Here is a 19,291-nt window from a genome sequence, read left to right on the forward strand (position 1 = left end):
CGTTCATCCATTTTGCTGGATTTACTTTGTTAATCTACAAATAAGAAAATAAACATGATAAATGTAGGTTGAATTTCTAAACTTGTCTAAAAGAACGAGTAGCTAACACCAACTGCAATCTCTCGGATGGTATGCAAGGACTATGACACTTAGACGAAATCTCGCGTGCAGAAGTTATACTAACCCTCATCAGTCAAATAATGTGCAAGGACTAATCCCAATTTCTCTGATGAATGCAAGACTAACCCTAATCAGTCAAATGAGAGTAACCCTAATCAGTTGAATAGTGTGCAAATTTAACCCTTATCAGTTGAGTGACATAAATGTTACATCTTAGTCCAATGAGCGGGAGAATCTTGCGAATCTGAGGACCTGTAAAGTTAAGTCTACCAACTAAAACTTAAAGAAAAGCATTAAATATATCTTCAAGCTATGTGTCCTGATGACTGCATGGAAATAAAATAACAAACACAGCTCCTCCAAATTCAAGAAAAAAATTATATTTTCTAATGAATATTAAAACTGGGCTTAAACCTGTTGCTATACAAGGACTTCACCCGCTTCTCGCACCTGTCTAAGTATGTCTGCACAATATTATCTCTCAGTAAAATAGAACAGGAACTGTACACCAATAGATCACCAACAGAGCAGTAAAAATAAAATCAGCATATCAAGAAAAATACAGAATGTTTCTTTAAATGTATCAACGCACCCCAGCAAAAGAAAATTTCTTGAAAAGTAAGTAATTTCAATGGTTTCTATGTCCATGAGTGTTCATGTTGTCCGCCATATTGTTTGGGTTGCCAACTCATTTGCATAACGACAAAACGACAAAAAAAGATAAAAAATTTTATGTACTTTTCTCTGTCTTCTAGAATTTTCTCAAATAATATTGAATTCACCTCAAACATTTTTTTTTTTCAAAAACAGTTTGAAATAGGTCCATCGCATGACTTTCGACAATCTTCGGAAAATAGGTTTGTGTAAATGTAGTCAATGGGACGTACAGGATATAAAGTCCTTCATTCTTGTAAAGATAATGTGTTATTTTTTCCACAAATTTTTTAAACTGGATACTTAATGCATATGTTCATTTTTTTTACTGTAGTTAGGTCCCTGCTTTAGTGTTATATAATTTTGGTCCCTTTCAATTTATAATTTACCCAAATCCAAAGTCTATTTTCACTTTCATTTTGTACTTCCGTCAGTGAAGAAGACAGAAACTGAGAAAGGTAAATACGTTTTTGGACAAATATATAGATGTAAAACCCCATTCAGTTGATTTCATTTTAAAAAACAACAGAAAACAATTAAATATGTTACTATAGGCCTATAAGACTACCACAAAAATGTGTTTACATACAGTTGTTTAGTCTCTTGAAAGTGATATGAAATCGATGTAAAAAGGTGTACCACCTGGGACAAAATGGATTGATTTCAGATGTACAGGATATGGCTACGAGTGTTAGCTATTGGTTGTACAATTTGATAAGTTTGCAGAGAGAGAGAGAGAGAGAAAAAGAGAGGGAGATTATAAGGAGAGGGTGAGACACCTGCAATCAGAGTAAAAAATTCCAAGGGAGAAAAAAGAAGGCTTTGTTCATGAAAGCCCTTAATATGTTTTATGCTGTAACCGTTGGGGCAAGCACAGTTGTACAATAAGAAGTACACATGAAACATTGATCAGCCTCTTCAAATATAAACTCCCATGAGACATCTCAGCAAGCTTTGATGTCACATTTAGGGCTATATCAAAATATCGATACGTATTGATATTTAAGAAAAATATCGTATCGAAAAGTAACTTCCAATACATATCGGACAAACATTTTTTCTTCAAATTCTGTTTAAAAGATGGGAATTTCAATCACCATAGATTATATCTTACTTTTTTGAATTAAAACCAGTTCAATAAGGCCAGATAACATTAATCTTTAGATTCTCATCCCCGCCCGCCCCTCTCAAAATGTCCCGCCCCGGTGTTTTTTATTTCGATTTTTGGGTGCTGAAAGTATTTTCCATGTATTGAATTTGGGTCAAAGTTTAAGAGTTATCTCCCGTCTGTATTAAAGGTCTCGTGTCGCTATTTATTGCAAAAGAGCCATGTGAAGAATGGCGAAAAATCGGCAATAAAAGCAGTTTAAATATGTATGGAAAACATAATTTGTCAGTGTAGAGAAGGCAGAGAAGAAAAAATAGCATAAACAAATCTAGATAGTATCAATGGCATGAGCAAATTAAAGAGATTTAAACTAAGTAAAAATAGACAAGGAAAATGACACCTTGTCAAGTTTTAAACGATCTCCAGCTGTGTGTGATTTTTCTTTGAAAAAAATAATAAAACATCGTAGGCAGACTTTAAAGAATGCTAAGGAAATGTTAAATCTTAACACTGTTCAGGCCTAGGTTTTCCAGTAGAAAATTTTATTAAAGAATATTTTATAGATTTTGCAAATATGACATATTTTAATGTCGAACATGTCAAGTCTCAAGAACAATCAATTTTTTTAGGAAGGTGGAAATCTATGATATTTTACAGAAAACAGAGGGATTTGTTGGTAAAACTAAAAGGTATTTGGGGAAGTCTGACATGCATATACAATTTATTGGTATCCCCACCTCATTTTATTTGGCGTGTGCCTTATTTGTGTACTTGATAATTTCTTAACAATAAATATTTAATTTTTTAAGGCAAGAAGCTTCTTTCGATATTAAAAGAATATGAAAAGAATAAAATCTATTCATATCAGCATTAACATAATAACAAAATTAAAATGTTTACAAGAGTCCATGTTTTGTTGATACTTACACATGTTACAATTCAACAATTATAAAAAATAAAAAATAAAATCCACCCACCCGCCCCGATTTTTTAGCAAATTAGGATGAGAATCTAAAGATTAATTTTATCTGGCCTAATAGACGACTTTCACATTTACAAAAGTTATTCCCCTTTGCGGGGTCAATCCGGTGTCAACCGGCGTAAGATGCTGTTATCCCTCTATAACCTTGCCAACTTTATGGGTCAGTATCCTAGAAATAAAATCTATTTGAATATGCTCATTATGTTTTTCATGTTACCCCATACTCTGGCAATACAGGTTCAGATCGAAATTGTCCCAAAACGTTTGACATTTAAAAATATTAACAGGTAACTTACAAAGGACAAAGTGGGAAAATTGAGCGTTACGCCGACAACGGGAGGTAACTCTTATGGATGTGAAATTCGTCTATTATATAATTTCTAAGGAAATAACACAGTTTTTATAATTACAAGGTATTACAAAATACAAAGAGAAATTTTTTTGAACATGTTGATTTTACTGTCATCAAAAGTTTTATTTGAAGTGTTATTTTTAAAGACAATGAGAAAAGAACTTTAAAATGGGTAATAAAACTATGACTTAATTGTTATGAAATGTATGCATTAAAATGATTTAGAAGCCTTTTCTGATGCACTTGTTTCAGAATCCAATATATTGCATATCGCTTTAAAAAATATTGTATCGTATCTTATTGAAATTTTTGGCTCAATACACAGCCCTAGTCACATGACATAACAGTGATCGTCGGAGCTTTTGGGGACAGCCGAGCATCTGGTCGAAACTATAGACTTAGTGCTATTTTTGTCGAAAGACATAGTACTGTAGAGTATTTTCTTATTACTTTTAAGATTTCTACAAACTGAAGGCCTTTTATTTTTTTATGTTATTTATTTAGTATTGTTTACTATTATCGCATAGAATCCTGGTAGCATAGGAATTCTGGGAAGGTTTCACACAAAAATTTGCCTGAAGTATATACAGATTTCATTCTGAATTTCCCCTGATCTTACATGTTAGTCTATTGACTTATTGAGCTCAGTTTGCGAAGTGACGCTTGCTGCACTTGCTACATGTATAAAGACTAGTACCTCAAACATGTCATAGGCAAAGAAAATGAACACTAATGAATAAATTTTACAGACTTGAAATATTTTTTGAAAAAAAAAAAAAGTGATTTATTCCCTACTTTTGATTCACTAATTATATTCTCCAGTTAGTCAGGTGTACAATTTCTTGATTTCGGAAACACACAGTGACTCTACTATAAATGACAAATCTTCCTGTAGCGAGCAGAAGAGATAACTGATGGGTGTGAAAGAACCGAAATCTCTACAATTTTAACATGTTTAAAGCAAATTTTTGAGTGAAATCATCCCAGAATTTTAATTCACATCCAGCATTCCATGCATTAATGGTGAATATAAAAGTTTTGCAGTTATTAAGAAGCTTTTGTTCTTGCAAAGAAATAGATAAAAAAAGAACAAAAAATAATTGACATCAAATAATGAAAGAAGGTGCCTTTCATAAAAAAAATGTATTATTCAGATACTATTATGGAAATGCAACTAATATGCAAGGTCATGTAACTGCTGTGACATCAAAGTCTATAAAGTAGACTGAGTATCATGCAGTTTGAAGACACAGATCAACTTAGAAGACTTAATGTAAACTGAGTAAAGACAGTGCACTCACCTTAATGGCCATACCATAAAACACATAGATTTTTATGCCCCCCCCCCCCCCCCCCATTTACTACAAAAAGTATATCAGACTAGTGAATTCTTTACACATGTATGAATTATGAGATATGGCTATTTTAGGTTTCTTAGAAACATAAGAAAAATGTATTTAAAAAAAAAAGCTCTGGTAAAAGTATGAAATTTTCATTTGGAAAAATAATTAAAGAGAAGTCAGGGACTGAACATGCTGAAGCTTAATTAACTTTTAGGTGGTTTACTGTAAAACAACTTTTATTCGCGTACGAGAAATATTTGCGACTTTCTCGACCAACTTTTAGTCGCGAATATTAATTGCCGCAAACCATTTATTTTGCTTTGGTTTTGTAGAAAATGTTTTCTTATTTGTGAAAATTTATCGTCATGGATTGATTTTTAACTAACGAATCACGAATAAAAGATAGTTGGTTTGCAGTATCTTTTATTAAGAGAGAATGTTGAAGAATATAATTCAGGTGACCCATGTCCTTTTTAATTCTTTATAAAGTCTTCATTCATTTATACTTTTTTCTTATTTTTCAGCCCGAAACAATGTCAGAATTTACCTAACAGTGACAGAAATTCCATTGGCAATTGACTGGAAAATAATGCACCTTTGAGATGAAAACAGGCTTTTGTCACCCAAGAAAATCAAGTCTCACAGAAAATGTATGTAGGTGGATCCTAACTTTTACATTATTACTTGACTGTGCACTGGTGCATGCTGGGACATTGATAACTCTTCCATTAAGTTATCGCCATGGAAATGGTCAAGAACATGATAGATTCAGAAGAAGTGATCAATTTCAAAGTCAGAGAAATAACCTGAGGGGGAAGCCAGGTCAAGGATATTATTTAGAGATGAACATTGGGACTCCTCCGCAAAAGGTAACTGTCCCCCCCCCCCCCTTTTATTTGTACATGTAGGCTTTTAGTTCAATTTTAGTTTTTTGTAATTAACATGTTAATCATTAATGCTTATTGATATCAACTTTAAAAAGATTTGAAATTATTTTTTTAAATTATCATTCAATTCATTTTTATGCAGCAAATCAAACAGTGATTGATGGTTAGATAATTCAATTAAATTTGATATTTTGATAAATAGATGTCTGACCGGTGCTACTTACAGTTATCATACTAAACATGAATAGTTTTTTTTTTTTTTTAATTATATTTGTGTGGTCTAAGATATTAGAGATGTATTACATACTAACAGTGTAAATATATTACATTTCCGCAAATAAAAAGCTATATGCAAATGATAAAACAATGAATTTTTTATATACATGCATTATAAAAAAATCTTTTCATATAATTATGATATTGAAAATGAATTTATTTCCCAGATAATCTATAGAAGTAAATTTTCATCTAACATGAATTACATCATATTAATTCTTTTAAAAAATCAGATTTCTTTGAACCAAATTATGAATAATTTAGACTAAAATATAATCAAGGGTTTTTTATTAAAGAATTTCAAAGTTTTAAATTGATGTATTGAATCTTTACAAACCTGTTTCATTTCTCTATCCTTTCTCTTTGCCTTTTACCAAGTACTGTGTACTCTTCACAGTGACAACTTTCAAACTCATTCACCTTTTTCTTCTTGTCCAATAATTTCCCTAGATCAAGGTAACACCCAGCTGGTGTATATCTTAACTAATCACATCACAGGTCTTTATGAAATATTACATAATGTTTATAATTAGTTTATATCCATCAGCTGTCATGAGGTATAACACAGTGTTGGAGGTGTATATGTATTGTTTATACACTGTGTACACATTTCAATTGATTCAAATTTTATTTGAGTGACTGACTTTTAAGTATTAATTGGTCTTAATGATTCCCCCTCTCTCCCACCCACCTCAATATATAAACAGGATATTGTAAATATTTAATATGTAAATAATCATGTTTCATGTAAATTAAAATTTTGTTTATCGACAGTGCATTTTGTTACTAAAAAATTATAACAAACAAATACTTATTACATATTTTGATTAATTTTCTTCTGTTGTAGATAAATGTGTTGATCGACACAGGGAGCAGTAATTTTGCCATTGCTGCCAGCCCAAATCCTGACATAGATATATATTTTGATAGAGATAAGTAAGTTTACTTTTATAACTTATAATTTTATTTTGATTGATTGTATTTATTTTAATCAGCATCATTAGCCCACTTAGGACGATCAAAGATTTACAGAGGATTATAGAAGAAATGTCTTTAAAAATCTTCTTCTCAAGAACCACTGGGCCAGGAAAGATGAAACTCATGTGAAGATGTGAAGGTATAAGTGTAGAAAACTGTAGATCCAAGTTTGGTGAATCTTAAAGAAATGCTGGTGTGGAAAAAAAACCTGCACCTTATATATACTTGTCAAATTCTAATAGATTACCAGCCCATTCATCAAAAGTTTGGGCATACATATAACCTTGGCACCACTGATTAAAAGAAATCATTTATGACAATTACATGTTGTTCTATTTCCATGAATACTTGAGGTATGAACATGTATATTATGTAAGTTAATTATTACATGACCTTTTATGATTTATCTTTGTAGCTCAACTACTTACAAGCTGATAGGAACCTCAGTATATGTGCCATACACTCAGGGGAACTGGAGAGGGACTCTAGGGTCGGATCTGGTGACCTTGACCTCATTACCCAATGTCACAGTGAGAGCTAACATTGCATTCATAACAGAGTCTAAGCAGTTTTTCATCAATGGATCCAACTGGCAGGGCATCCTGGGATTGGCTTACAGCAGTATAGCTAGGGTAGAGTAGTTCTAAAGTTTACCTACATGCATTGAAATTTAGCAGGTTTATTTTTTGCAGAATATAATACGTACTAGTAATGTGTCAAATTTATTTGAAAAAATTCTAATTTTGCTACACAATTTTTTTTACTGTTTTATTCAGTAATGTGTTTCCTCCTAATTGTATTGTCATTTGTAAACCATCAGACAGTTCTATCCAACTTACCGGTACTGTATTGCAATGCTCTTTCATCCAATTTTATTTTCATTTTCAGCCTGACGGTTCCATTACACCCTATTTGGACTCCCTGATAGACAACTCTGGTATTTCAAACATTTTTTCAACACAGCTTTGTGGAGTAAAGTTTGAACAAAAAATTGACCAAGATGTTGAATTGGGAGGTACCATTGTAAGTAAACACTGCAACTTTCTTTTGTTTATTTTTAAAGGAAAAAGAATAGATCATATTATAAATACTGTAGAATCATCATTGTTCCTGGGGAACCAATGTTTGTGGATTTCTTTGGTTACCCTTATCCAAGAATTTACATTCCCATGAACAATATATTTTGTCAATGTATTTATTTATTACACATCTTCTGAATATACAAGTTATCCATGAAATAACACCACTATGAACCAGCATAATTTTGCTTACCCACCAAACATTGACCCCCCACAAAGTCAAAGGGATTCCACAGTAATGGTCTATAGACTATAAGAAAAGTTGCTTCCTTAGTTTATTATGTGCGCACAACTTTGTATATATAAACCCATATAAAGTATTCATGTGCTTTTATTGTAAAGTGTTTTTTTTTTTTGCAGACCTTTGGAGGAGTGGATCCCACCCTTCACAGTGGCCCTGTATATTACACAAACATACACAAACAATGGTACTACGAGGTGGTCATGGTGGATGTGGAAGTTGATGGAGACAGCATCAATCTAGATTGTAAAGAGGTAACTTTTATGTATGAAAATGAAATTATTATGCTTTTACCCTTTATGTTTATTAGATAATGTAAGTTGTAAGGTCAGCCTTTTCCTTCTTTTAAATACATACATGTATCAAGCTTTCAGTATAATAACCCCCCTCCTCCCCCTCTTCCCCTCCAACTTTTTCCAAGTATAAGCTGATATAACGCAACTTTTTATTGAACAAACGTATGATGAAATTCATTTAATTTAAAATTAGAAAATATTAAATTTAACACTCATCTTTTATTACAATATATTTCAATTCATCTATTACAAAACTATCATTTTTTGAAGAATACATTCCAAAATTTTATTGATTTATTTCAGTATAATTTTCCCAAAACCATTGTGGACAGTGGAACCACAGATCTGAGGTTACCTATGAAGGTGTACGCAACAGTGATCAACCACATCAAGACCTATGTCCAGGTATGTTGTAAAACGAGAAAATATGACACACTACTAATTTTAGGCCCTTTTGCACAAGTGGCCCTGAATGCTAAAATTTTTTGTGCACAAACGCATTTCTAAATATGAAACATTTTTGTGTTCAAGGCAATCACTTGTACACGTAAACAAGGATGCATGACCACGTAATAATGCAAAGATGCTGTATTTTTTTTAAGGTAAACTGTAGGACTGATTGAGAAAGTTCTACCAATTCATTAACTAATTAAATTATTGTTACTTAGTTGTTATCCGATATGTATCATTAGCACCTTCAAAGTTTGCTTCTCATGTTGTCAATCATCTATCGCCTCAATGTGAACAATGTGATCAAGCATGACAATTCATCTTGCAGACAATACCTGATTATGATTACCGGTACCAGTTATCCAAGTAACTTTCCATACATAGTTTTAACTTTTATGATGAATAAGATTTGTTTTGTTTAGTTAGAAAAAGTCTAAAATCGACATTTTGCCATGTCTGTGTGCTTGCAACATCATGGAAAAGTAAACAAATGTTTGCCTGTGTATGTAAGTTGGATAGAGAAATGCTATTGTGTTTGAGTGACCACAAAATCAAATTTGTGCCAATGCATTCCAATTTTCATTTATGCTAAAATAAGTATGCACCAAATTTTCTTCTTTTTCAGTATTTAGATATCATGAAGGGCAAAATTGAAAAGTGTAAACAAAATAACCTTAATTCAAGTCATTTTTAGCTCACCTTGACGAAGTCGAGATGAGCTTATACTATACCCCCGGCGTCGGCGTCCCAGGTTAAAGTTTTAGGAGCAAGTCCATTTCCAAGTAACTATAAGTCCTACCTGAACCAAACTTGCATGGATGATGCATCTAGGGATGTACGCTACCAGACTTGCTTCGGATGCTGGATCTGACCTATATTTTCTAGATGAGTGACCAGGTTAAAGTTTTTGGAGCAGGTCCATTCCCAAGGAACTGTAAGCCCTACTAGGACCAAATTTGTATGGATGATGCATCTAGGGATGTACACTACCAGACTTGCTTCGGATGCTGGATCTGACATACATTTTCCAGATGAGTGACCAGGTTAAAGTTTTTGGAGCAGGTCTATTCCCAAGGAACTGTAAGCCCTACCTGGACCAAACTTGCATGGATGATGCATCTAGGAATTGACACTACCAGACTTGCTTCGGATGCTGGATCTGACCAACATTTCCAGATGAGTGACCAGGTTAAAGTTTTTGGAGCAGGTCCATTCCACAGGAACTATAAGCGCTATTTGGACCAAACTTGCATGGATGATGCATCTAAGGATGGACACTACCAGACTTGCTTCGGATGCTGGATCTAACCTTCATTTTCATTCCCAAGTAACTATAAGCCCTAGCTAAACCAAACTTGCATGGATGATGTATCTAGGGATGGACACTACCAGACTTGCTTCGGATGCTGGATCTGACCTACATTTTTATTCCCAAGTAACTATAAGCTCTATTTGGACCAAACTTGCATGGATGATGCATCTAAGGATGGACACTATCAGACTTGCTTCGGATGCTGGATCTGACCTATATTTCCATACAAGAGACCAGGTTAAAATTTTGGGAAGAGATCAATCCGAATGAACTTAAAGTCCTTGATATCTGCAGTATTAACAGTTATGAATATTTGTTTACACGATACATGTTTTTCACGCTACACGCATAGAAATGTGTATATGCCATGTAAGGGGTTAAACACAACTTGCAAGAATATTGTTGTTGGGATGAATACTTAATATTAAGAAAATATGATGTGAGATATGCATTACTTAAACTGATAACATTTGTCGAGGTGAGCTTCATAATCTTTGATTACCTATGTTTGCAACTACAGAAACAATAATACTGTGTAATCATATCAGTTATAATATACTATTCAATCATATCAGATCATAATGAAATATGTTATTTGCCCATATCAAGTAATATTACAAGCATCACATTTTATGGTTTCGAGTAAATGTTCATTTGTATTTCATTAGTTTTCTTGTTTATTGTTTAAGTATTTGAGTTGGATTTTTTTTTCTATTTACAAAATAAGTGTCAAGATAGTATAAAATACTTATGTATTGCACTGAGAGACTGTAATCATGATACAGTCACTGTTAGTGTTAATCTGATCCATTGATCATGATCACAGAAAAGGTTGTGTCTGGGTTATATGAATACAGATGGGTACCAATGTATGCTTGTATCCAGACTCTGTCCCCCACCTGTAACTGGTGGACAACAAGGTTGGAGGCTGACTGGTGGATATAAATAGTAGGTGTTTCAAGCCAAGCCATGACTCCTGCCTTAACTGAGCCATTAATCATTATTTTTGTCCAGAAGGTCTCATGATATGCTGCTACATTAGTACAGAATATGAGGTAGAGTCCGGCCTTTGGGGCAGTGAATACTCCTGTTGTAGGGTTATATCCTCCTCCCACTTGGTATATGACTTTTGGAAATTTAACTGTACCTGTATATGTATGTTGTCCACTTGTCTCTCCTAAAATTCCAGCTGTAAAAGCTACATTGGATTGAACACCTGAAAAATACACAAAACTATTTAACTGTTTGTCCAGAAGAAAATTCATGATTATCACCATATCCAACTCCGGCTGTGAAAGCTACATTGGATTGAACACCTGAAAAAAAAATACAACAGAATAAAAAATGCAGTTCTATTCTTGATTTGATATTGAAATTACATAACATAGAAAGATGTGTATAGTTTATGCAGTTATAGGTACATATACCTACAAAGTTAATGGCAGCTGTTGCAGATAAAAATATCATTTATTAATGGCATTGCAATTATTTTGCTTTGTTTTTTCTTAAGTTTATTTTTATAGTCATGCAAAAGTGTAAAATCTATCTTTTATCCAGAAACATGTAAATGTACATATAAATTATTTTATGGTGACATTAATGTTTAAAACGATTGAGAAATATCATTTTATGCACAGTGACTATAAAGTATGAAATGGCCTGTCCACATGAGGGCATAATTGTTCTGTTTTGAAGCAGGGTCCTGTAGCCTTTCAACTGGGCATTTAAAGAAAAAAGTGGCTAAATATGAATAAATTTTTGACAATGACATAGTTACAATATGTTTGATGTTGAGCTAGATTCATTGTAGACTTATTCCATATTTAGATCTAAGAATTCAAATTGCTTTTTTACCTTATTTTTTAGGAGGAAAAAAATCAGTCTTTTGAATGAGACGGTCCTTTTGATTAGCCTGGATTCAGTGGATATTATACCCCTATGCTCACTTTAAACTTTAATGCTATTCAAAGCAGAAACTACATTTTTAAAACATAAATTCCTTATGAGAGTGCACGTATGTGTGTCTTTTTTTTAAAACAGGCTATGTGATATTGCAATGTTCTTAAATTTCAAAAGTAATTGGAAAACTATAAAATGTGGAGGTGCTTTCCTTAACAAGAGGCCCATGGGCCACATTGCTCACCTGGGCACTGTGGCTAGGAAAAAGCAGAATTGGTTTAAACTTGAAAAGCTTAAATCCAAAAGTAGTCCCAAGACCAATCATGGCTTTGCTATTCTTGAGAAAAAAATTTTTATAGAATTTTCCTATACATTTCTATGTAAACCTTTGGTCGGCCATTTTGGCTTCGCCCTACCCTGGGGCTCATGATTTGAACAAACTTGAATCTACACTACCTGAGGATGCTTCCATGTAAATATGATCAATTATGGCTTTGCTATTCTTGAGAAAAAGATTTTTTAAAGAATTTTCCTATACATTTCTATGTAAAACTTTGGTCGGCCATTTTGGTCCCGCCCTACCCCTGGGGGTCATGATTTGAACAAACTTGAATCAACACTACCTGAGGATGCTTCCATATAAATATTATCAATTATGGCTTTGCTATTCTTGAGAAGAAGATTTTTAAAAAAATTTCCAATATATTTCTATGTAAAACTTTGGTCGTCCATTTTTGCCCCCCCTACCCCTGGGGCTCATGATTTGAACAAATTTGAATCTACACTACCTGAGGATGTTTCCCCATAAGTTTCATCTTTCCTGGCACAGTGGTTCTTGAGAAGATTTTTAAAACATGCCACCAAATTTTCATTAATTCCCAATTATCTCCCCTTGAATGAGGGCGTGGCCCTTCATTTGAACAAACTTGAATCCCCTTTACCCAAGGATACTTTGTGGATAGTTTGGTTGAAATTGGCCCAGCGGTTCTTGAGAAGAAGTTGAAAATGTGAAAAGTTTACAGACAGACGGACAGCTAGACAGACACCGGACAAAATATGATCAGAAAAGCTCACTTGAGCCTTTGGCTCAGGAGAGCTAAAAAATTAAAATTCTCTTACCCCCCCAAGAAAAAAATGATAAATTAAAACATGTTATCGATACGTTACTAACAGTTTAACAGTTTTAGCATTACATGCTTAAAGTCTGTATATCCTTTATCAAAATATTCAACAAAAAAAAACATACAAAAACTGGCTTCGCAAAAAGAAATATTGGATATGTGAAGTGATGGCAGTTTTTGATATCAGAATACATATGATTAACTGGGCAATACATATGATGACTAACAAGAAAATTAATTGCATAATTTAAAATGCCATTTAAAATGAAGAACACATGTTTATTTTTCAGAATTTCATATAGTCAAATAAGGCTATTAGTGAAACTTTCTTTTATAAGATTAGTTATAACTCCATTGAAACACCAGGCTTATAACAGACACATTTATAATGAATAGACACTTTCAGCAAAGTGATTTTCTTATCCCTTCGACTTAAGATACTATGTATATTGTAAACTTAATGGATATAATGAATTACGGTTATAACAAACCAAAGCATCTATCCCTGGAACTTTGTTTTAAGCATGTTTCATTGTATTTCTTCTTTTTGAGTAGAAGAGAATAAAGATTGAAGAGTATACATACGATTTTTAAGATGAATAATGGTATCATTAAGTTTGGTAATGTCTTTTTGCTGGGAATTTGTCAGCATTTGAATCTCACTCTTCATTTGGTTCTGCCGTGCTTCCAAACTAGAAAGAGAAGACGATAATCCTGCTGTGTTATTGTGTACGTCCAGAAGAGAAAGTGATAGATATCGGTCTTTTAATTCCAGGTCTGTGACTGTGGCCGATATGTTCTTAATGATTTTCTGTTCACTGTCTCTGACTGTCTGCTCTACTTCAAAGGTTAGGATGTTCTCTAGCCTTCTTATGTCTTCTGATGTGGTCAAATTTTGTTGTATTAGCATTGAGGTAGAATTCAAAATCTTTATCTCTTCTTTCAAAATTATATTTTCATGAAGCAGAAATGTTGATGTTGAATTCAGATTATCAAGTTTTTCATTCAAGCACATATCATGCTGGGATGTAGTCAATGACAAATTTAAGTTGTCTAGACTTTCTTTCAAGATTTTGTTTTCACTTTGTAAATCTAAAAGTGAGTCCTCAAGGATTTTCATCTTCACTTGGGCTGTCTGATTCCATTGCTTCAGGTTCTGAATCTCTCCTTCTAATAACGTTTGTTGTTGTTCAAAATGCTGATCTTTTAGAGCTTGTTGTTTTTGGTCTATCAATATAGAATCCAACACGGTTTGATTCCATTGCTTCAGTGTCTGAATCTCTTCCTCTAATAACTTTTGTTGTTGTTCAAAACGCTGATTTTTTAGAGCTTGTTGTTTTTGGTCCATCAATATAGAATCCAACACTTGTTCCAGATGAAGAAGTTGTTTGTACACATCAGTATCCGAATGTCCATTGGATGATGCAGAAGTACTATTGGTTTGTCCATGGAACAACAAACTCTCTGCTTTCAAAAATGTGCACAGTAGGACCAAAATGGTGCCTCTAATCCAGTGCATTTTGGTGTTTTATGGTAAAACTCAAACATACAGGATATTAGGGGTGGCGTGGCTTTATCGTAAAACAAAATGTTATCATCTGATAAAAAAAGAAATCAGCTAGATGATTACTCTTATCTTTTACCTGTATATTTGAATAACTGGTCGTTATTCATGCATTGCAAATAGCAATTAATGGTTTATTTTGAAAAAGAAAAAGCACCAATACCAAACTAATATTCCTTGAAAAAAAATCAGATTACATTTAAGACAGACCCATTAAGCCAAAAGCACAAGTAAGCATTTAATTCTGATCGAAAATTGACCATTGCCTGATGTTGTCCTAAACTTTTTACATTCCCCCACCATCTTTGGCACCACTGGGCTATAACACTTTCAATAAAACTAACATTTAAGAGTATCTTTACTATGTGAATTGGCTTTAAGCACTTAGGAGTTGGAACTCGAAGGCCTAACCCCCTCTCCCCATTTTTTTTGCAAAAGGGGGGAAATAAATATAAAAAAGGGTGGGTATCTTACAAACTTCCCAAGAACCAGTGGTCAGGGTAAGAAAATAAATGAAAGTTTCCTGACACAGTCATTAGTGGGAATTCAAGTTTGATCAATTTGTAGTCCCCTGGAGTAGGGTGGAGCTGTTTACATTATTATAATGAACATTGATCCCTCTATTAAAATTGTGAAATCTATTGAAATAAATGAAAAGGGACTGCATAAGCAATCTAATGGGTATCATGTATTTATTAAAAAATACACATTGTACAGTGCATCTTTTAAATATTTGAACAAGTAAGTACCGGTATATTACTGAGTTGTGATTTGATTACATGTACCAGGGTATTTGTTTATGTATTGTAGAAATCTCCCAATGCTCCACCATTGAGTCTTGGTTTTTGGAATGGAGACATAGACTTGTGCTACAAAGATGGAGCTATTCCTTACAACATATTTCCATTTGTAGCCTTAGAGTTTGCTGAGAATGATCAACAGTCTTTCAAAATCATTGTAGCTCCACAGGTATAAATTTGTACAAAGCATGATTTAGTGAAAAGAATTTTTTACAATATTGTACAGACTATAAGAGAAACCAGTTGCTAAAGTATCCTAGGTATTATTCTTTCTTTTATTCATCTATTTTTTTTCTTTTGTTCATTTTCAGCAATACATTAAATCTGTTGGTAAAAAAGATGACAACAACCCAGATGAAATATGTTTCAAGCTTGGTATTGCAAACTCCACATCAGGTATAAAGTGGCATAAAAAACAAATAATAAGATACAGGGAATGATTCATTTTCCATGCATGATTGAATTCAGCAACAATATCTAAGAGGATGACATTTGAGTGAAAATTCTTGCTTAAAAAGTATTGAACTAGCCTTTTATTAGCCAAGGAAGAGTAAATGTTTTATCACATTGATAACTATTTGATGAAATACAAGTAGATTGTATTTTTTTTTCTTTTTTAAACCATGGCTCCTGGATTGACCACAGACTCTAACTCAGTTTATTGAGAAAAAAAATAAATGTAAAATGACCATTAAGACCCAATAACCTCTTGTTAAAAAATCAAAACAAAATGTTGTTAATGATAAATAACAAAAATATCTCTTATGACACAGGCTCAGTGATTGGAGCAGTGATAATGGAGGGGTTTTATGTAGTCTTTGATCGACAGAACAACAGAATTGGGTTTTCAGACACAACATGTCCTGCGGTGGCCCAGATGTATAACAAATCACATGTGTCTGGGCCTCACAAATTTTCAGGTCAGTATGCAAGACTTCATCTCTGGTCAACACTATGGTTCTAGACCTTATTTGTAAAGTAAAGTGTCTTTCCATTCACAATTCATGGGAAAATGTATAAGTTTGGTATGATTTGAATAAAAAGTTACCTGGAAAAAATGTCGGTAAAATGTGAAAGGACAAGGTATTGTAACAGTCAAATGTGGCCGGCCCTTATTAGATGTAAAAATCAGAACATAGCTAGTTTAATCAGTGATAGTTTGTAGTTAAGAACTTAATTTCCTCAATACTGGTTGGAATTTTGTCAAATTTGAAATACTTTTCACTTTGGGAAACTTCAGCACAAGTTTGCTTAATTAACTGAGATTTTAATACACAGGATACTTCTGATGCTAGTGTATGAAATAGATATATTTGGCAGATAGGCAAGTTTGTGCTCTATGTTTTCAAAGACAAAATTTGCTGTAAAATTGATGAAAATTTACATAAAAATGAGAAAAGGATAAGTGCACTTAAGCAATACTTAATGGGCCCTTTTTATGTGCCATTTTACTTCAAAATATATTACCAAATCGTCCTCTATTGGTAATAGTTAGATACTAGTGGATATTTCTAATCAAAAAGCATGTTAAGCGTCACTGAAATTAGCATGGATTTGAAACAATTGAATATTTTGAAAGGCCTATGGATACCCTATAAATCCGGAAAAGTCGTACCGAACCTTCTTTTAGTTTCCTTTATGTAAATCAAGGGAATAGATATTTAAATCGATGCTTGAACAATCTGATGGTGGATCATAGTCGGGCGCGTTTGCGGAATGATATTTCATACGCCAAACCTGTTTTTAGAAATATGGAATGAAGTTGTGCAGTTACCTGTATCTAAAATGATTAAACTAAGAAATTGGTACTCTTCCATTTGAAAATTACAATAATAGTTTCATTGAATTTGAAATTAAAAAGGAGTGTTATAGGTGGCTTTCAATACCTGTTTCATTGTCTTGCATGAAGGTTAAAAATGTTTGACACTTTATGAACGACACTTAAATCTCCTTTCCCTCCCGTGTTCTTAAAAACAAATACATAAAAACATCTCTAAGCGGCACGACTTTGACTTACTGAAACAAAACCTGCCTATGTTTTACAGTGAGCACTTTTTGGGAATGTTTACCTGGGTAGAACTCACGTGACTATCAGTATTTTAAATAATTTATTCCACACGTGGGTTCAACATGGGTCATACAGGTAAATAGCTCTCACTTGCTATAGGAAGAACATTGTACTTTTTACATATTTTTAATATTTTAAGTACGAGCCTAATCGTGTGCAAATTTCATACTTTCACACAAGTTTTATTAATGTAATATGCGTCTTTTGTCATTCGCACAAGTTTGCACAACGTTAGGCTCATAGTTAACAAAGGCTTTGAAATGAATGACCGTTCTCGATTTACTATAGAAAATCGCCAATGTCGGCTGACCCCTACCACATTGTATAGTTTTGTTCTTTGTATATTCGCGGGTTTCAGCAGTAAAATTTGTTGAATCGTATGGTTTAGATATCAATTAATGATTTGAGATGAAAATTTTTTCTTAATTTGAATGTTTATTTTTTCACATTCTACCGGGGCCCATAAGTGCACTCGTTCTTTGGTAATTGATATATTTTTGACCTCCTTTTGAATCCCATAACTAGGAACCAATACTCATTGTGTGGCAGGGGTAGAAACAAGTTTTCATTGATAAACTACATTATTCTAAAGAATGTGCCAAACAAGGGGCAAAAAAAAGGGCCCTTAATTAGCCTATTACCGTAAATCTGGAAATTTTTACGTCTATTTTATTTTGCGAATTCGGGTCAAAATGCTGTTGATTAATTTTTACGTTTCAAAATTTTGCGAATGACCACTGCTTTGTTGACATTTTCTTACTGGTAATTTATTTTTAAGAAAAATATTTTTGCGAATGCAATAAACTTGCAAATTTGCAAAAAATTTATCTACAGCAAAAATTTCCAGATTTACGGTATGTTGTTTAGGGGTTTTAAAGCATGCACATATTAATTAATGTTTTTGCATGCTTTATGCTGACCAACAATTTTGCCAAAGTTAGCACCCAAAAAATATTGGGAGGCTACACTGACCAATTCTCATCAGAGCTATGTGCTAATTGAAGTTTCACTTGTAAAATGGTTCTTACAGTTATGTTAACTCTGTTCTGCTATAGCTGAGCTGTCATGATCACATCTACAAAAGACACACTTTTGTCAATCCCCTAGTGGGCCTAGGGTTTGCTCTGACTTGACAGTGATGTAGGCCATCTTAACTCATGTGCAGTGAATTTGATACTGTAAACAGCTTTTTATTCGGAAGAACTTTAGTTTCTTGTAATTACGCAAGACACTGTTCTTGTGAAACTTTCATTCTCGCATATATAATTGTTCCTTAATGGTTATATAGAATAATAACCACAATTCGTAAAAAAAAAAAGTTCTCTGTCTTGCTAATAAAGAATTGATGACTGTATTGCAAAAATAAGGTATCTCAAAAATTTAGTAAAATATTTGCTTTACACAACATCCTTTTTGCCTATAAATGTCACTTTTAATTCTAGGGTCGATTGAAAACTGTGCCTATGCCAAACCAGAGAAATCCAATAAAACCCTGGTCATTGTGGCGTACGTATTAGCGGGGATCTGTGGAGCCTGTATCCTGCCTTTGTTTATTCTCTTTATTCAGTATCAATGGCGGACGTCAAAGTGTTACGAGAAAATGAAGAGACAGAATTCTGATGGAGATTCCAATGACTTAATTGATGAACCAAACTTTATGCATGATTCTTAATTGGACGATTTTGTCATGGGAGTGTCTACTAGTGATAGGGGTTAAATTTATCTATGGTAGGTTATTACTAGATATTCTTTGACTGTTGA

The 19,291-nt window shown here is 33.2% G+C and overlaps 1 protein-coding gene across 2 annotated transcripts; it reads left to right on the forward strand.

Annotated features, from left to right (window-relative positions):
• Positions 1–1,179: 1,179 nt before the first annotated feature.
• LOC134236256 (beta-secretase 1-like) lies at positions 1,180–19,263 on the forward strand. 2 transcript variants are annotated; one of them, XM_062718445.1, is made up of 11 exons: positions 1,180–1,232; positions 5,084–5,428; positions 6,570–6,658; positions 7,116–7,332; positions 7,589–7,723; positions 8,140–8,274; positions 8,620–8,721; positions 15,473–15,631; positions 15,774–15,858; positions 16,236–16,382; positions 18,973–19,263. In XM_062718445.1, the coding sequence occupies exons 2-11, from the start codon at positions 5,162–5,164 to the stop codon at positions 19,200–19,202; spliced, it is 1,566 nt and encodes a 521-aa protein (XP_062574429.1). In that variant the 5' UTR covers positions 1,180–1,232; positions 5,084–5,161; the 3' UTR covers positions 19,203–19,263. The 2 variants fall into 2 exon arrangements, with proteins under 2 accessions (XP_062574429.1, XP_062574422.1); XM_062718438.1 differs by lacking the exon at positions 1,180–1,232 and adding an exon at positions 4,376–4,489.
• The last annotated feature ends 28 nt before the right edge of the window (positions 19,264–19,291 follow it).

Source organism: Saccostrea cucullata, unplaced genomic scaffold, assembly GCF_032062105.1.
Source record: "Saccostrea cucullata isolate Sc308-1 unplaced genomic scaffold, CSIRO_AGI_Scuc_v1 ctg1409, whole genome shotgun sequence".
Taxonomy (NCBI): Eukaryota; Metazoa; Mollusca; class Bivalvia; order Ostreida; family Ostreidae; genus Saccostrea; species Saccostrea cuccullata.

What these genes read in the sequence shown, in the direction of transcription:
- LOC134236256 (XM_062718445.1), top strand. Translation starts at nt 5,162, where the DNA reads ATGAAAACAGGCTTTTGTCACCCAAGAAAATCAAGTCTCACAGAAAAT. An exon ending in TTGGGACTCCTCCGCAAAAG is followed by an intron (nt 5,429 to 6,569) that starts GTAACTGTCCCC and finishes CTTCTGTTGTAG; the next exon opens with ATAAATGTGTTGATCGACAC. An exon ending in TTGAATTGGGAGGTACCATT is followed by an intron (nt 7,724 to 8,139) that starts GTAAGTAAACAC and finishes TTTTTTTTGCAG; the next exon opens with ACCTTTGGAGGAGTGGATCC.